General features: G+C 36.9%; 1 protein-coding gene across 1 annotated transcript in view; it reads right to left on the reverse strand.

Annotated features, from left to right (window-relative positions):
* Window positions 1–258: 258 nt before the first annotated feature.
* Window positions 259–18,244, reverse strand: part of LOC137248230 (serine-rich adhesin for platelets) — a 70,869-nt gene continuing 52,883 nt past the window's right edge. Inside the window, exons 12-13 of the mRNA XM_067779109.1 lie at window positions 12,338–12,753; window positions 259–2,511 (exon numbers count right to left, since the gene is read on the reverse strand). Of these exons, the coding sequence (XP_067635210.1) occupies window positions 1,483–2,511; window positions 12,338–12,753 (1,445 nt within the window). The 3' untranslated portion in view covers window positions 259–1,482. The remainder of the gene's footprint in view (window positions 2,512–12,337; window positions 12,754–18,244) is intronic.

An 18,244-nucleotide genomic window follows, 5' to 3' on the forward strand; every position in this document is an offset into this window, starting at 1 on the left:
GTTATTTTGGGCAACTCTGCATCGGAGTAGATAACTTTTTAACAAGATAACCTGATAACCGACGCACGGAATACCCCAAATTCATTATTCTCTTTATAGCAGTGAATTTTAACGGTTTTTTCAGTAATTTTTATAACTTTTATATGAGTATTGAAGCATATACATATGTAGATACATATATATATGTTAATTTTATTATTTTAAGTATGTACATAATAAATACACTGTAAACTGACGTTGTGCCCTCTATCATTGAGTTCTTTCATACTCGACTTTCCAATTCGACTGAGTGTGCCTTGTTACAGCAAGCAACCCAATTTCAAAGAATATATTAGGAATGGATTACACACGAAGTGTCAGAGGATGTCCTTTCGTTTACGCCTTGTCCTGAGGGTGCGCATGAACTGAGTTACACTAAACATTTTGCAATAATTTCGTTTCATCATAATTTAAAAGCCGGCGAATGAGGAGGTTGACGATATCGAGGACATGGCCCAAGAGTGGGAAATGCCAAAAACTAGCCGAAAGGGATGCGGATACTGAACATGGTAGCTAGGCTAGGTCGAACAGTCATAACCTCTGACTCAATGAAAATCTTCAGGAGACCAGCATTCGCTGAAATAATACCAGGCATCTCGATCGCATTTGAGAGCATCTCTGGAGTCCTACAAGATTGGAAAATGCTTTGAAACTTTACTCGCAGTGATAACCAACACATATCATCCAGAGTAAGGCCATAAAAAGGGGAAATGGGTGAATCTTTGAGAAGATGTCGGGCGTGTGCTACGAAATGGTATTAGTGAAGGCCAAATCAGCCAGCTCGAAGAACCTCCGCCATTTACCACAGGAGAGTTACAGCTTAAAAAAAAAAAGAGATATAATGGCTAGACGGCACGTGTGAAACACACGTTTGTAGGACAGATTGTTCCCCGAATCCAAACGAGTTGCCTCCTTGCTACCTAAGACGTTGGAAACGCTTGCAGCAGGGGGAGATGGACAGGCTTAGATCATCGATTCCAAAACCCAAAATACCTACAGTGCATTATCCGAAGCAAGCTAACTGATCGCAATGAAAGTCGCATGCGGATAAACGCAGGGATAAATTCCTGAGGAACGTTAGTTACTATGGAATTTTCAATGTGGAAATGCCCGATAATTCATTGACGTATACGGGAACGATTTTCCGCCACTCATTGTCAAATTTGCTTTGGAGACAATCGAGCTCCGACGTTGTGCCCTCTTCAGCATAATTTTTTGTTCAAAAATGACACTGAAGATGACACAGCACCGAAAATGGCTTGTATCTAAAATAAATTTGACAAAGGATGACGGAAAGTCGTCAATCATTTTTTTTTAACCTTAACTTAATTCCTTTGTTTAGTTCTATAGTCTTCTCACCTTAAAACATTTATCAGACCTCACTGAGCTTATTTAATTCAAGTAACAATTTCTCTCCCGCTCCCATCCTCTACTCATCCAAGCTTATATCGGCGTCGGCATTAGTGTATAATCTTGATGCAAACTCGGTTTAACTGCATCATACATCGGTCGGCCACCATCATCGGGTAACGCATACACATCCGGTGGCACGCAGAGTGATTGCAATTTCGATATGTACGAATCGAAGGGTTCATGGTGACCATAGCTAGCTGGGTGATGTACTGTATACGGATGATGTGGTGGCATTGCGCCAGCATGTGGCGGTGGCGGTGGTGGTGGCCCCAACATACCATGATGTGTACCAGTAAGGTGATGAGGTGGTGCTGCATACATAGATACAGCACCACTGACTACACTCGTAGGTGCAATTGAGGCTGTGGGTAGTGGGCTTGGTGGTATGAGTGTATGATGTGATGATGCACCATAAGCGCTAGTCAATTGTTGATTACTCAACACTTCTGGGGTGGCGGGTAAACCAGATGTATTAATAGACAAGCTATTACCAATAGTGTTGGATGAATTATGTCCACCTAAGCTGGTACTACTTACATTATTGCTACTGCCCAGTGGACTTGAGCTCATACTTGAACCGCCGTTGATCCTGCCAGGTGGTGGTAGACGTACATGCTCGAGTAATGTGATAACATTATTGCGTAAGCTTTCATAATAGGTACTCGAGGCAGGTGCACCACTTGCACCATTAGATGTTGAGGTAGGAGTGCTGATGCCGGCTATACTTGGTGGTGGTGTTAAATAGTTGCTACTATGACTGCCTATTCCGTTTCCAGTGTGACTACCGGTGAGGCTGTGCGAGAGATTGGTATTGGTGAGGGAGTTGTTGCTGCCACTGACTGTGTTGCTGCTACCGATGTTGATGTTACTGTTGCCGTTGGTGTTGTTGCTGCCACCGTTGCCATTACTGACGCTGCTGGCGTTGTTGTTGTGATTGTTGAGCGAAGTCGGCGTGGAGGCGCTGGAGGAGACGCTGCCGCCAAGAGCTGCTGCTCCTCCAGCATTGATAGTCACCGAAGCGAGATTACGCTGTTGATGAGTACTCAGCGGAGAAGTCTCCTACAAAGCGTGTAGGTAAGATGTGAGAGAGAAGAGAGAAAGAAAAAAGAGAAAACAAAAGGCAAATATTAATTAATTTGGTAAGCAACATTAATAATAATAATAATATTTAAACTATAACTCATACGTTTGTGATATCTGGAAAGATTGATCTGATCTATATTAAAAGTGTTTTTTGAGAAAATCGTAAGATAGATTAAGTGCGGTATTAACACTAGGTTCACAATTTTTAACCTGCCTGTGCCTTTCTAAGTCTATGTATGAAAAATGAGACTAAGCTCCAGTGCTACATCAAAGTTGCTGCGCTGGGGTAATGTTTTTTCTTTACTCTGGGCGGGTTGCAAGGCTAAGCATTCACCAACGATGGGTATACCTTTCGTAAAAGGAGACAAAAATCCAAATCCCGAACCTAGGTTGTGCCTGGGCTTGGAACCCGTCACGTCAAACACACCCCTTTCTCTAACAACCACGGTTCAGGGGACTATGACTTAAAGTACAACGATCTAACCTAGAACACCCGGACTCTTTAAAGAAAAAGGTTCTCATGTCCGGATGTTTCGGCCGGTTGAAGTCTTTATGGAAGATGTGGCATCACCGTCATTCACGAAACACGATGGACGCGGCAAGGCAGAGGGACAATAGGATCTTGCGACGTTTACAACCATATGGGTCGAAGAACAGCTACCATGGTCTGATTTTACGGTGTAACATCTCCATACGGGTTTAAGCTGTTCTGCGGGTCCAAATATGGTTGTCAACGGAACCAGGTTCCAACAAAAGAAGGTACACATGCTCATGATCGAAGCACACGAAACCAAATTGGTAACGTAGTCGGCAGGTATAGTATCTGCGTAGAGGAATACGCGCTGCCAAAATGACGCTGGGACCAGTTGCGTACGGACGCTGTAATGCGCGATGAATTGGACAGATATCGTGAGACGAACAAAGAACAGAGACGTATACTTAGAAGTAAGAAATGTAAGGCAAATCGGCGTCATTGCGAGAAACTTTATATGGTGGTTAATAGCAATAACATCCGAAAATTCTTCCAAAATATTTGAAGAACTGAACAGATTTCTGTTGGAATGATAATGACGATCTCGTAACTGTCATAAAGAGTTTGCTTAAGTTATGAAGCAATGACTTCTCTTCTTTGGTAGATAATGGCGGAGCAGATGAAACCGATACGCTCATTCATGATGACGAAATAAGAATGGCAATATCGTGTCTAAAGAACAACATGGCTCCGGGTTATGATAGACTAAGCGCCGATCGGGTAAATGCTCGACATAGTCAAACAAGTGCATGCACAATTTGCAAGAAAGGACTGACAATTATCACGTGTAAGTTTCTATCTGGGGCTGAAGAGCTTCGTCTACCTGGAAGTTAACATCACAAAGAGAATAACTTTCGCCAACTAATGGTTATTTGGACTGAGTGGACATTTGAAAAATAAAGCCCACTCTCGATGAATAACGCTCGACAAGTAACGCATCACACGTATCCTGACTTGAGGCAAGCCCCTTCGACCGAGAAAGTATTCGTATTAGTAAACAGAAAAAAGGGCAAACATCCACTGCGTTGGTAGACACAGGTGGTAAAATCTGATTGGCATAGTATAGAGTTGATAGTGGAAGGATGTTCGATGTAAATTGAGAGATAGCTCTACCACAGCCGAAAGCCATTGTGTTATGGTGGAGTATGTTTGAAGCAATCGAAGCAGATACTCAGAGATGGGAAGCTCATTATCATTTTTTCCATGCCAGATTTACAAGAATGGAAAGTCAGTGATGCCCACAATTCTGAATAAAAGAAGGAGCTAATCTCAGCAAATTCAAAGTAGATGCAGAGAAATTCCCAGTTATCTCATTCGTATCAAGACAGAAAGGCCAATAAAGCTAGAAGTTACTCTGCAGGCTTAAAGTTGCATACCTGAACCTAGCACAGGCGGGACAGATACAGAAAAGTTCTTCCATTCCATTCTTCATATACAATAATGAAACAATTATTTAAAACAAAAACAAAAATGGAGCATAATCCGCATTAATTAGGAGACTTCATATTCCTGGTTGTCATTTTTCTTCCACATCATTTAATAAATTCATCTAATTGAATTTAATTCAATTCAATTTTGTGAGCAGTTCGCTGATGCATGACAAGGACCTTTCAGAGTGAGAGGAAATGAGAGAAAGAAAGCATATAGGGAAAGAGAGTGGTGGTGATAAGGCACCTAGCAATATTTCAAATCATAATAATCAAGTTTGTAGACCATCTAACAGTGATGATTACACTAACAACAACCGAAATGGCCTTAGGGCCAAACTGACTCGTGCAATATACAAAAAAAAACAACAAAAACGACGACGGTAGACATTTTATGTTAGCATTTTTTTGCTCGCTTAATATCTCAAAGCAATGAGTGCGAGTGAAAAGGCAATATAGCATTTGTAGCATGTAAGTACAGAAAGGAAAAAAATTGCGTTGAGAAGAAAAAAAAAAAAACGACCAAAATTTGCAAAGAAAAAAGAAGAAATTTCAACGAATTTGTTGTACAAACCGGCACACATACAAACACTCATGCACATAACTAGTCAAGTGGGACTAACGAAGAAAACATGAAAAAAACGCTGCACCGCCCTCCTGCGCCTGAAAGCATGCATACATTTTTTTACATACATAGTTAAATGTGGAGCAGTGTTGGGGTTGGTGGTGGTGGCTCCAATTGTCCGTAGAGGATGCCATATATACGCACAGGCAGCGCTAGCTACGTGCAAATGTAGTGGTATGGCGCTCTTGGATACACACACAGCAAAGCCACTGGAAATATTTTACGCGTATACATAGAATGCTGTGTTACAGTTGGCTAAAAGCTAGCACACTCACACGTTATAATAGTGGAAAGGCGCCTATTTTTGTTGTTGGTATTTTTTCTCCAACTCAACACACGCACATACATTTATTTTTGTATACATATAACTGGGTGTGTATGTGAATATCTCATGGGAGTCCAAAAGGTTACTAGCACACAAATCGAACGAACGAATGATTCTCATGTGGTATGCTTTTTGGGGACTGTAGCCGTGAATGTGTGTAGTTGTATATGTGTGTGCTGGTATGTAAGTGGGAATGTAAGTGCAAAAGCGTGTAAGTTGGAGGTTTATTGGTCTGTTGCATTTGCCAAACATAAGTGCGACTGAGTAGGAGCGAATCGAAATGGAATACGATTTGTTGATTTGTATACGTTAGAAAAGGGACGGATGACTACAACAACAACAAAAACGTCAAGGAAAGTAAAAACAACATTACTAACAACAATAGAAAATTGCTGCTTGCTTATGGCTATGTGTATGTATGTAGTTGATGACCCCATGAGAATAGGTGCTGCTTTCTTACAACCTTTCAATGCAATACTTTGCGCGCGCATGTATGCACTTATTTAAATGTGTATGTACATATATACATACAAATACACAGAGCAGCGAGCTTTAGGGAATCTCATCGTCACATCTGTGCTCGCTCTGCATTTATTCTTGCTCTTGCATGCACACATAGCTCTATACAGCTCTATGCAGTCATGCAATATGCAATTTGATATAGCCGTCAAGGGATGTTGCTGTGCGCATTGAAAGCTCTTCCAACAACAACAAACCACATCAGCTACGCTCAGCCCTTAGCATAGAAATTGCATTCAAATTGCATTAAAGCTAACTCTCATTGGTCGAAAGTTGGTTTGGCCTCCACTTGAAAATCATGTCGCATTTATGCTGTCATCATAACGCCATTTTGTATTTTGTATATTTGTTTATGATTGTAAGCAGAGGTAAGTGTAATAGGGTGTTCCTGGCTTGATTGCATAGCTCCCTTGTGCGTATGTTTTGTATGTAATGGCGTTGCTGCAATTCATCATTTCCATTGCATTTGTGAAATTTTTTTACCTCACTTACTTTGCTTAGGTAATTTGTGCTCGCATTTGTGGGTGTGTGTGTGTATAGCAATAAGAAAATTTCTTAATTTGGTAAGTGTATGTGTCATTTGAAATATATTCTCAAAGGCAATTCGCTGGAGAGGCTGATGAAATAAAATTTAGATGATGGAAAATATTTGTTCGACTAATTTTCGTAAATAGATGCTGAGCAAGTTTTACATGGATGCGATTACGGCTGATTCTGTTAAAAAGTACAATGTATTTATTATATATTTTCAGCCACTGAACTCCGTTTTTTACTGAAGGGGAAGATTTGTATGAAAATTGTGAAAGCTGAAAAAACTTTGGATAGAAATGAAGCTGATAAGAATGACGCTCGAAATTTGTTCCGGAAGATATAGCAGACTATGAAAGATTTTAAGACTATGGAAAATGTCTGCAGGCACATTTATGTCGATATGGTAGACCGATACTTCAACCTCGGACGGCGGAAAAAACCTTCCATCACTCATCTGTTATGTTGGAAGAATAGCAGTATACAGGCTAAAAAGATCCGGCACACAAGCGCTGAATAAACTTACCACAGCGAATCTAATATGGGTTCCCGAATATAGAGACATTTTTAACAGCTAGTCTACCTGTACGCACAGGCTTTCCCTTCAGATGCAGACGGGCAGGACAAAGTGGGTTCCGCGAAAATCGTAAACTTACTGAGCTATGTCGAGCAAACACGAACCTTTAACTGGATGGGTATTTAATTAAAGGTACATGATGGGTATCAGGTTATTGCAATGTCTTAACAAATTTAGACATAGCGTACTCTAACGATCAATGGATGGCCTAGAAGGTTTAATGTGGCCATATTAATCGTTATTGAAATGGTCGGGCGAACGTACCGGATCTGTTTCTGGAAAGGGCCATCAACAACGATAACACTCCCGAAAACCTTCAGGGAGTGTCTTTATCGTTAATGCAACAACAACAACAACAACAACATCGACTGGAGGTTAAGGTAGGATGCTTATTAAAAGGCTTAAAATATACCGAAAATATTTGAAAAGGCGGCTCTCCAATGAGATAGCTAGGAAGGCCCTGTTAAACGGTTCACGAATGAGTCGAAGCTAGAGGGCTTAACGTTATTGGGCGATTTCTATCAGCAGCACGACGTCAGCCGCAAGCTGAAGCTGTCCGATGACAGTACTGTCTTCCAAGTGGAAGAATATGCAGTTGCGGATGCAATGGTACTAATAATCATAATAATAATAATTTGACAGGACGTACCTCTGAGGAAATTAAGACCAATATTATCTTCCAATATGTAGTGCGCCGATTTTGAGTTTTGCTTCGAAGAGTAGTCGGAACACTCCCTCTATCGACAGCCGACGTCGTGCTACTACGGTTAGGAAGTTTAACATTTGATAAAATAGATAAGCGGTATTTATTCAAGACCTGAGCTCGATAGTCTAGAATATCCTCACACTGCTTTCAAATGCTTCGAAATATTTAGATACTAATGTCATTATAGTGCGGGGGTATAGGAAGACCTTGTGTAACCCGGATTTGGATCTCCTGGCCCGTATGTGTATATGTGATTTGGACTTTAAGGACTGTAGTGATTCGCTGGCCACTGAATGGATAGGTCTTGCATGTTAGCAGACCTTTCTGGTCTGTAATGAATGGTTCGCGGTCTGATTAATTCATTGATTGGTGTTGTGAGGAAGCACAAATCACGTCTCACCGTGTCACAGTGTATGTGCGCGATGAACTTAGAAATCGGTTAATCGTTTATTAACAAATTTGCTGCTGACCAGTAAACTGATCGAACTTAGAAGTAGGTCGGAGGTGCCACGCTCCAGCAAGAAGTATATTTTGTAACTCGTTGTTACTGCATGTCTCAATATTATGGACTCATTTAGTATATGTAAGGTCTTTACTGATCGACTAGTTCGATTTTACCTCCTAGCAGTGAGTCTATAAAGCTTAAATCAATGGTCTCTAAAAATTTAAAGTAATTGCCCTTTCATATACGTATTAAGAGCACAATTGTGCTATGGAATGCAGACCACTGGTTTAGAATAACCATTGCGTATATAGATACGGGGAAGCAATGCTCTAAAAGTGGTCGTTACTATGCCGTTTGTGAAAAAAAAATCAAATTCGTTGGATATCACTAGTAGTACATTAAGTAGATATCAATAAGTGGAAAGAGTGAAGGTCAGTTAAAAGCAGATGGAAAGGAGAAAGGGGTGGGAAAAAGGAGGAAAAGTAGAAGGAAGAGAGAAAGGCAAACAAAGGGAAAGGGAAATAGCATGGAAGAGAGTAGAAAAAGAAAAGTGATGGATGGGGAGAAAGGTAGACGGTGAAGGAAAGAATTAGTAGGGAGTATACGAGAAGGAGTAGGAGTAAGAGTAATAATGGGAGTAAGATTAAGCATTAGATTTAAAGTTGTAGTAACATTTCAAATAAGAATAGGGGTAAGATTAAGAGTCAGAATAAAAGTAAGAGTTGGACTAAGAGTAAGAGTTAGAGTGGAAGTAAGAGTAAGACTAAAAGCAAAAGTGTGAGTAAAAGTAAGAGTAAGAGTATGGTAAGGGTAAGAGTGGCAGTAAGAGCTACATATGGAGTTAGAGTAAGAATGAGAGTAAGAGTAAGTGTAAGAGTAAAGGTAAAATTGAAGTAAGAGTAATCTCAAGTATAAGAATATGAGGAGGATATTGAGAATTAGTGAAGGAAGGAGGAAGAAGAAGTGTTAAAAGTAGAAAGAGTGAAAATAAGAGGAAAACAATAATGATGATAAACATTCGCAGCACGGGGAAGAGAAAGGCGTACTTATTTATATACGATTTGATTTCTTGAGCTTTTTATAATTATGCTGGTAAATCAAAGTACGGAGAGGATAACGCCAGCTTTACGTTGCTTTTGTTATTCTTAAAAATATAGAAAATATTGATTTTAGCTGTCTTTAATTTATTGTTATATCGAATTGAGCTGGAATGGAGCATGTCCGGTCATAAGCTCAAACGGCTGCCCTTAAAATGTAATGAAAATAGCGAAAATCTGACACAAAATCTTAAAATAAATTTCATCCTATGCCAATTTTAGTCAAATAAGTAAGAATTTGCCATATCCAGAAAAAGGCTTATCACATTGGCTAACTTTTGAGCGCATTTTTGTCCTTAATGCAAATTGTTTAATATTTAAATTTAACTTATTAAATCCGCACAGCGTGTGCAAAACTCAATACTTTTCAAAACAATTCGACCCAGTAGCGGGACTTTGACTTAAGTTATTAATAACTTTTTTATGCCAAAACTTTAGTACAATGACGAATACAAAACTTTAGTTGTTAGACTATAAAAATAACTTTTCTGCTCTAAATTTTGCGAAACGCTAACAGAGCAGACACGAAGCGACCACCAACGGCAGCTACGCAAGCAGCAACGGTATCAGCGCAGGAACCGCAGCGGCTTAACAACGCTAAAATATGGGAAAGTTCCCCAAACGAGACATGCGCAACACGTAGAGCAAGTTTGAAGAAAAGTGTAAAAGAACTTTTCATAAAAATTAATTGATAAACTTTGATAAAAGTATTAAAGTTAGGTTAAGCGAAATGGCCCAGTTGGCGAATGGGGGAGTGAAGCTGAAGTGGTTAGGCCTTAGTAATAGTAGCTGAAATTATGAGTCAATGCCAAGTTATGTGGCGGAGTTTTCTTAAACCGTTAAGTTTACAGAAGCCCACTACCACTGTCTGCTGTTGCCACACGTCCCTCGTTCTCCTCCACCACACGTCCTTCTAACCGTTTGACTGTCTGCTAAGTGTGAATCTATGATATGCATGTGAATGTACTTAGTAGACGCTTTTATACTTTGGTAATAATTTAAATAACAAAAGTTTGAAGAATGTAAGAAAAATAAACATTTAGAACTTTTATGTGTTTGGTGTTTGGGCTAAAACGCTGACGTACGTTGAAACGCTGGCGGCGCAGTTGACGTTATTACTTGGCAGTAGAAAGCAAAAGTTAGCGGTCGCTGACTAAAAGTTAGGAAAATTCGAAGTTTTCAGTTTTGGTGTGAAAGTTGATGCGCCTTTTGCCAGCCGTCGGCAACAACAATAAACTTCTATATATGTATGTATCTCCTATTTTTGGTAAATAATAAATGTGTGTGTTTCTATTTTTTTGTTTTCAAAATTTGGCCAGTGACCTTGAAAACTTGAACAACAAGCTCGTACACAAAGTCACACTAAACTATAATAAAATATTCAGGAAGGTTTTAGGCGAATTAGAACAAAATGTTCGTTTAATTGCAAAAATCTTCAAAGATACCTACCGTTTTGGAATTATATTGAGATCATTCTGAAAACACGTAAGGATGATTTAAAGGCCGTTTCGGTATGATTTCGTGATGATTTGAGAAGAGCTTCATTGGCTTGTTGTCGCTTATAACCAATAAGAACGATTTATTGTAAGTCTTTAATCGAAGTGTTATCGAAAACAACAGATATCGACGAGTTATAGGATTGTTTTCGGTTCAGGTCGGGTAAGTTGTCAATTTGTTGTAAACGAGTTTGCGGCGTGTTATCGACCGTTATCGGCGAGTTCCTGGTTTATTATAGACGTTATTATTGACGTATCATCAATTTACTATAGACTTATAAGTTTGTTATCGATAAAAACGGTTAGATATCGACTACTTATCCATTTTTCTACGAAAATGTTCCGATAGAAACCGATAACTTGTCGATAGCCAACCGATGAAAAACCGATAATGGATGATAACAAACCGAGTACTCATTCAAAAATAATCCATAACACACGATAACAAATCGATAACACATCCAAAAATAATCCTCAACACATTCTTAACCCGACGATACCAAACCGATAAATCATCGAGAGCGCTTGCTCTCGATAATTAAACATTCACACTTCAATAGAAAATCGATAACACTTCGAAAACAAGCCGATAGTAAGACGATAGAAAACTGATCACGACTGATAGAAAATCGATAAAACTTTGATACTAAGTAGATAACTCGTCAATATCGGTTGTTCTTTTACCGATAGCAAGCCAACAACACTCACATCAATTAATCCCGAAATGATCCGAAAGTAATTTCGACATGATTCCGAAAAAGTACCAAACCAATTCCGAAAAATTTCGTAGAAAGTCCAAAGGATAATATCTCTCGAATATACGCTTTGACCCCGAAACAATATCTACATACTGAAGTGAAAAGGTTTCTGTCCGTTCATTTATTACCATCAATATTCTTTTGATCAGCATTGATTAACTGTGGCATCACCTTACAGTCGCTGATGGCCTTAGGGGATGTGTTCGGTGAACTAAATTCCATTGAGTCCGATTCGATGTCGGAGCATATATGCAATTTCTTACGCTTATAAAATTCCTGCAGAGGAATTGGAAGACAGCCATGCAAAGCGACAGTTTTCCACTATAGGTTTTATGACCACCTTCGAAGTGGTGCTAATCTTATGCCTAGCGGGACAGTTGGTGGTATCAACAGCGCTGTAGTCTGAGCTTAATATATACAAATTAATCAATCAAAGGCAGCGACTATTTCAGAACTTTCGATGACTGAACCAGTTAAGAAAACGTTTCAAACGATTGCAAAGGAGAAGGGGCAGTTATTATTTCATAACGCAATACAATGTTAAAAGTGCCAGTTGAAAGCACTACGTGGGGACGGAGTCATAACTTGCACCGTCTCATAATGTGATAATTCAGCGGGCGCCAGTTCGGCGCTAGTGTGGAATAGCCCAATGTACTTATATGCATAAAAAGATATGAAATAAAACAATTAAAATAAATACAATTAAATACATACTTATGAACTACTTATTGTTTTTAGTTTGCCTCAACGAACCTGAGCCTACGTACCCTATCGCTGGTGTTCAACTGTGATTCCATAGCATTTATGTCGGATTTGAGGCGCATCATTTGCGATTCGACTCGCGCATTTTCGCGTTGCAATTCTGATATTTCAGCTTCGAGTGTATTTATATCGTCACCAACACCGGTTCCATTACCGTTACTGCCATTAGTTGAGGGCACGTTATTGTTGCTATTACTATTTGTTGGGTTGTTTGTTGTATTATTGTTGTTAAGATTATTGCCTTGTAAACTATCCGGTAAGGTAGCTGTACCAGTAACGGATGATGAAACATTACCAAGTGCAGCGCTGGAACTAACAACTGATGCGTTGTTGTTGTTGTTGCTACTATTACTAAGATTACTAGATACGGAGGCAGACGATGAGACTGCGGAGCCTATACCACCCATCATCATGTCAATGCCTAAGAGAGATTGTGGGAGAGATGAAAAGAGACAAATTTATAGCAATTTATAAGACAACGCAGCAAAATTGATGTTTTTTTGTATCTTCGGCAAACTAACCATAGTACTTTTTTAGAAGGGAGCTCCGTACAGTTTTATTTTTACTAAATACACTTATAGTCTAGCACGTCTCAGTAGTTTTTTAATTGCAGTACATATTCTGGGAGTCACAAGAACGTCGTGTGCATAATCTGAGTTACAGCTTTGGTTTCCATATTGTTTTTTTGATTTTCCGACAGAAGGTACGAAAAACGATACTAAAAAGGGCACAACACCGACATCGGTTTGCTTCCAAACCAAATTTGACAAGGAATGACGGAAAATCGTTCTAATATACATACATAACGAAAAAGATATTATTCCATATTGACTCTACGACCCAGCAGCGTTAATCATTATACAATATCTTTTTTCAGCAAATATTAATTAGAAGTAGTAGCCCATTCTCAACATGTTGCATCAACATGTTGCATGAAAGCTTACAGAAAAATGTAAAAGTGGCGACCATTCAAAGTGTTTGTATGAGATGTTAGTATTCTTATAACCTAATAACTTCAAAACCGAAACTCTTCAAATTTATGTATGTTTTGTTCAAAGGCCGTTTTGGATCTCTTTAAACCTTAAGTCACAAATCAAAAATAGTGGAGACGTGCAGGACTATAAGTTAAAATAGAATCATCTTCCAAATCCCTCCTTTTAGAAAAATGCCATGTTTATTTTGTTTCAGAATCGCTGTTGTACAGTGTAATTAATTTATAAAAAAAAGTTAAGAAACTAATACGTGCGCGTGTGCTAAACTAAAGTTTAGAAATAATTTGTATTATGCTTTCGGTTTGCAAAAAACATTTTTAAATTTTTAAGGTGTTGCGTAAGATTTTAAGTGTATAAAAATTATTTTGGGTGGACTTGATTATTAAAAGTGCTAAACTTGGAAGATGTTGCAAAATGTGGCGTTAAGTGTTATAAATTACTTAAAACCTTTTTTGGCATTGTACTAAATTTTGTGTTAAAACAAAAGTTTTAAAAATATTATTCATTATAGAGGAGTAATAAAAAAATTTTAACTAAAAATTTAACATATTTTTTAAGAATTCATGAGCTTAACACCGGGTTATAATAATTAAATATTCAATTATAATGTTTTTCTAAGAGAAACCGAAAAGAAAGAAAGAAAAATTTACTGATATATTGCGATGGTACCATTTCGAAAACCGCCACGTAATCATCATCAGGCAATTTCGTAATGTTGTCAAAGGTTTCACCGAGATTCGAACCACGAAAAACATAATAATTGAATACTCAGTTATTAAAAGCAGGTGTTAAGCTTATGAATTCTTAAAAAATAATAAGTATAAATTGAACACACCTTAAACAAACAAACATAAAAATTTAACGTAAAATGTTATAACAAATATACATACATATTTCATAACAAAATTTTAAAAATAAAAAAAAAATATCTTTTATGTTTGTGCAAACTATGTTAAGAGAAGAAAAAGCAAAAATATCGTTAAAATATAAGAACGATTCTCTCTGTCTAGAAAGCGTTGTAAACGTTGAAAATATTCCACGTTTTTTAGACCAAATATGCAAAATTGAGGGTTCGCAGAGGTTCATATAAAACTTGCTCAAAAAAGCGCAAACTTCGGAAAAAAAAGAAAAACTAAATTTTTATAATATTATGCAAGGTTACTTGACCTATTGTGTTTTCAGTTCAAATAAAACAAATTTATTCACTGTTACAGCCCGACGTTTCGTTAGTCATCCTAGCAATTTCAAGGACAGAAATAAAATTATTCATTATATTAACCATCGAATGTTTCTATTATTATATTAAAATGAAAAATTATATTTCTTCTATTTTCATTTCCCTTCCATTGATTTTCCTTCTTTTCCTTTCCTTTCCTTTCCTTACCTTATCTATATTTTCCTTTCTTTTCTTTTAATTTTATTTGTATTTCCTTTCTTTTACTTTCATTTCTCTTCCATTCATATTCCTTGCTTTCCTTCCTTTCTTTTCCTTTCCATTCCTTTCCTTTCCTTTCCTTTCCATTCCTCTACTTTTCTTTTCTTTCATTTCCCTTCCATTGATTTTCCTTCTTTCCTTTCCTTTCATTTCCTTTCCTTACCTTTCCCTTTCCTACCTTTTGTTTACGAGAAGCATATTGATTAATCATACCCTTCCTGCCAGAGCAATATAAAATTTCCCTATTTTGAGCTTACTTATTCATTATATTAACCATCGAATATTCCTATTATTATATTAAAATGACAAATAATACTTCCTTTATTTTCATTTCCCTTCCATTGATTTTCCTTGTTTCCTTTCCTTTCCTTTCCTTTCCTTTCCTGTCCTTTCGTTTCCTGTGGTAGAATTTCAACCACTGGGCGAACTCTAGTAATAACAATTATTGTTTTTTGTTGAAAACTCTTTTTTCCAAAGATTTTTGCGTTGCTTTTAATAGGCCTTGAACACAGGATGATTACGGTGGTAGCCCACCTCTGCTCTGTTAGCTAAAAATTGTTAATGTCACTCTAATAATGCCAACAGTAAAAATAACAGGTCTTCATCAACATCTGTATAATAGTGGATGCTAATGTGATAGATAGTTCTGTGGCACTATATTCATAAGAACAAAGTAGTGAGCGCTTTTTTAATGAATGTTAATTCAATAACAAAACAAACCTGATTTGTTGATTTTACTAGCTTAATTTCTTTCGGTGTAGATTTGCTTTTGGAAGCAATATTGAAATTTTAAAAATCCGTATATAAAGTGTGTTTTATAGGCGCTGTGAAGTTGTATGTTTTTTAAAAAGTGTACTAAAGTCTCAAATTTTTTGTACTAAATGAGCAGTTACTAAACAAAGTGATAGAAAAAAGTAAAAATTGGGAGCCGTTTCGAAAACGCACTATCTCAGAAAACGTTTGAATAAAAAAATTCTGAGTCGCTCCGGTACAAAGAACTGGCTGTCGTGGGAAGCCGTCTTTCAGAATTTTTTCATAAACATCCCAGCTTATGTCAAATGTATTAAATTTGAGCTCAGATAGGACGTTTTTGAAGAAAAATCTGAGATGGCATGTTCTTCAACGAAATTCTGAGATAGCGCATTTTTAAAACGAATTCTGAAATAAGGCGTTATTCAAACACTTTCTGGGATAGGGCATTTTCGAAACGTCAGCTGAGATAGGATGCTATTCCACTCAGCAGTCGAAATATTCTTGTATTCTATAGGTTACGACAATAAAATTAATAAACCTTAATAAGGGAGTTCAGAATTTTGTATATTTGGTCTTGCAAACGTTGCTATGACAAATGAAAGCTACGGATCGTTAACAAGTTTTTTTCGTTTTCAATTTTTTTCTTGCATATTTTGGTTCGTCTTAATATCTAGTTGTTAATTTGCTATTCAAAATTGAAAAAATAAACTACGGTTTTTTATGTTGCGTATTTGCCGTGACGTAGCAACTGCAGAGCCGTGCATTTTGTTAGTTTATTGTAAAAAATATGCTACACAGGTTTGCAATGCAATGATGCTAGGCCTTTTGCACAAAATCCTGAACTCCCTGATTTTCTATACTCCTGTATATATTTCGTGCAGCACTGTGTAATTGTTGTAAGAAAAGTTTAACCTAAAATTTACTCAGACTTTTCAGAGACCATAGGAATTGTGATAACTACTTATGCTCCAAATGCATGTGCTTAGGCCTAATTTGCTTGGTTTGCTCATTTGTCTGACCATTTAGACACTTTGCAAATATCTTAAATGTTGCTACCAACATGTATCTTAGAATACCAGTATTTTAGTGAGTATAACAAAAAAAAAAAACATAAAAAAATAAAAATGGTTACTTGATTAAACTAGAAGAACAAACAAATTTAGAGATTCTTAGAAAACAAAAAATACATAAATCTAAATCATAAAAAACATTTAAATGATGTTATTAGAGCGAAACTTATTGTGGAAATGAAATGCGGCTGAGCATTAGCGCTTACCTTGTTTTACATGTCATTCAATCGGTGGGTAGGTGATTCAATATGGTTCGTTTTGTTTCGGAAAAAATTCTTTTACGATTTAATAAGGTACTGAGTGTCTTTTTTTTTTGTAACTTTTCAAATGAAATTCACAAAAAAATCACTTGAAACATACTCAACTACATTTTAGTTTTAGTTTTACTAATAAAAATGTTCATTCTATAGCAGATATTCAGCACCGATACAAAACGTTGCGTAATCTATATAAACGCAAACAATCCACATGAAACGAAAAGAATAAGAAAAAGAAAGAAAATGAGAGAAAAATTAGAAATTAATATTAGAATGTATTTTTGTTCTGCGTATATTTAGATTGGTATATTTTTTAGTGTAAAAAATGCATACAATTATTTCCAAAATTTTTTACGCCTATTATTTGGTAATAACAATAAACTGCGAGTTATTTATAAGAAAAAAATAACACAAAACAAAAAAATAAGTAGAAATACAAAATGATAAACATAAGCTGCATGGATAAGTAATATAAACTAGTAAAAAAAAAAAAATAAAAAATCTACGAAAAATATTTCATTTAGCACACGCACACACATGTAGTTAAATTTAAAATCCAAAGTAAGTATAATGTGATTTCATTTACTACTTAAGGCCGTTTTCATTATTTGCAGTTAATCACTTATATATAAGTTATCAAGATTTGCATTTCCTTCATGCTAAATAAAGCTACGCGTCTCAGTTAAGTGAATGGAAAAAGTGTAAACAAAAGTCAGCTGTTTGGCTAGTTTTCATGTATTCACAACCAAACCTGGGGTTGGTGAAAACGAAAATGTCAAATGAAGCTATCTAATATATTACTATCTTCCGCTTAAAATCTAACATAACTGGAGCTGTTGAAAACGGCCCTTATTGGTGTTTAAAACAAAAGCAAAATACATGTGATTATATAATTATACTCAGCTGAGCAGAGCTCACAGAGTATATTAAGTTTGTTCGAATAACGGTAATCCGTAACGGCATAAACTAATCAAGATAGATATAGACTTCTATATCAAAATGATTTGGCGAAAAAAGAAATTTATTTAGTCATGTCCGTCCGTCCGCCCGTCCGCCCGTAAATATGACAGCTTGAGTACATTTTGAGGTATCTTGATGAAATATGGTATGTAGGTTCCTGGGCACTCATCTCAGATCGCTATTTAAAATGAAGGAAATCGGACTATAACCACGCCCACTTTTTCGATATCGAAAATTTCGAAAAACCCATAAAGTGCGATAACTCATTACCCAAGACGAATAAAGCGATGAAACTTTGTAGGTGGGTTGCCCTTATGACGTAGAATAGAAAATTTGTAAAATTTTGGACAATGGACGTGGCCACCGCCTACTTTTGAAAGAAGTTAATTTGAAAGTTTTGCAAGCCGTAATTTGGCAGTCGTTGAAGATATCATGATGAAATTTG

Source organism: Eurosta solidaginis, chromosome 4 (assembly GCF_040869045.1).
Source record: "Eurosta solidaginis isolate ZX-2024a chromosome 4, ASM4086904v1, whole genome shotgun sequence".
Lineage (NCBI taxonomy): Eukaryota > Metazoa > Arthropoda > Insecta > Diptera > Tephritidae > Eurosta > Eurosta solidaginis.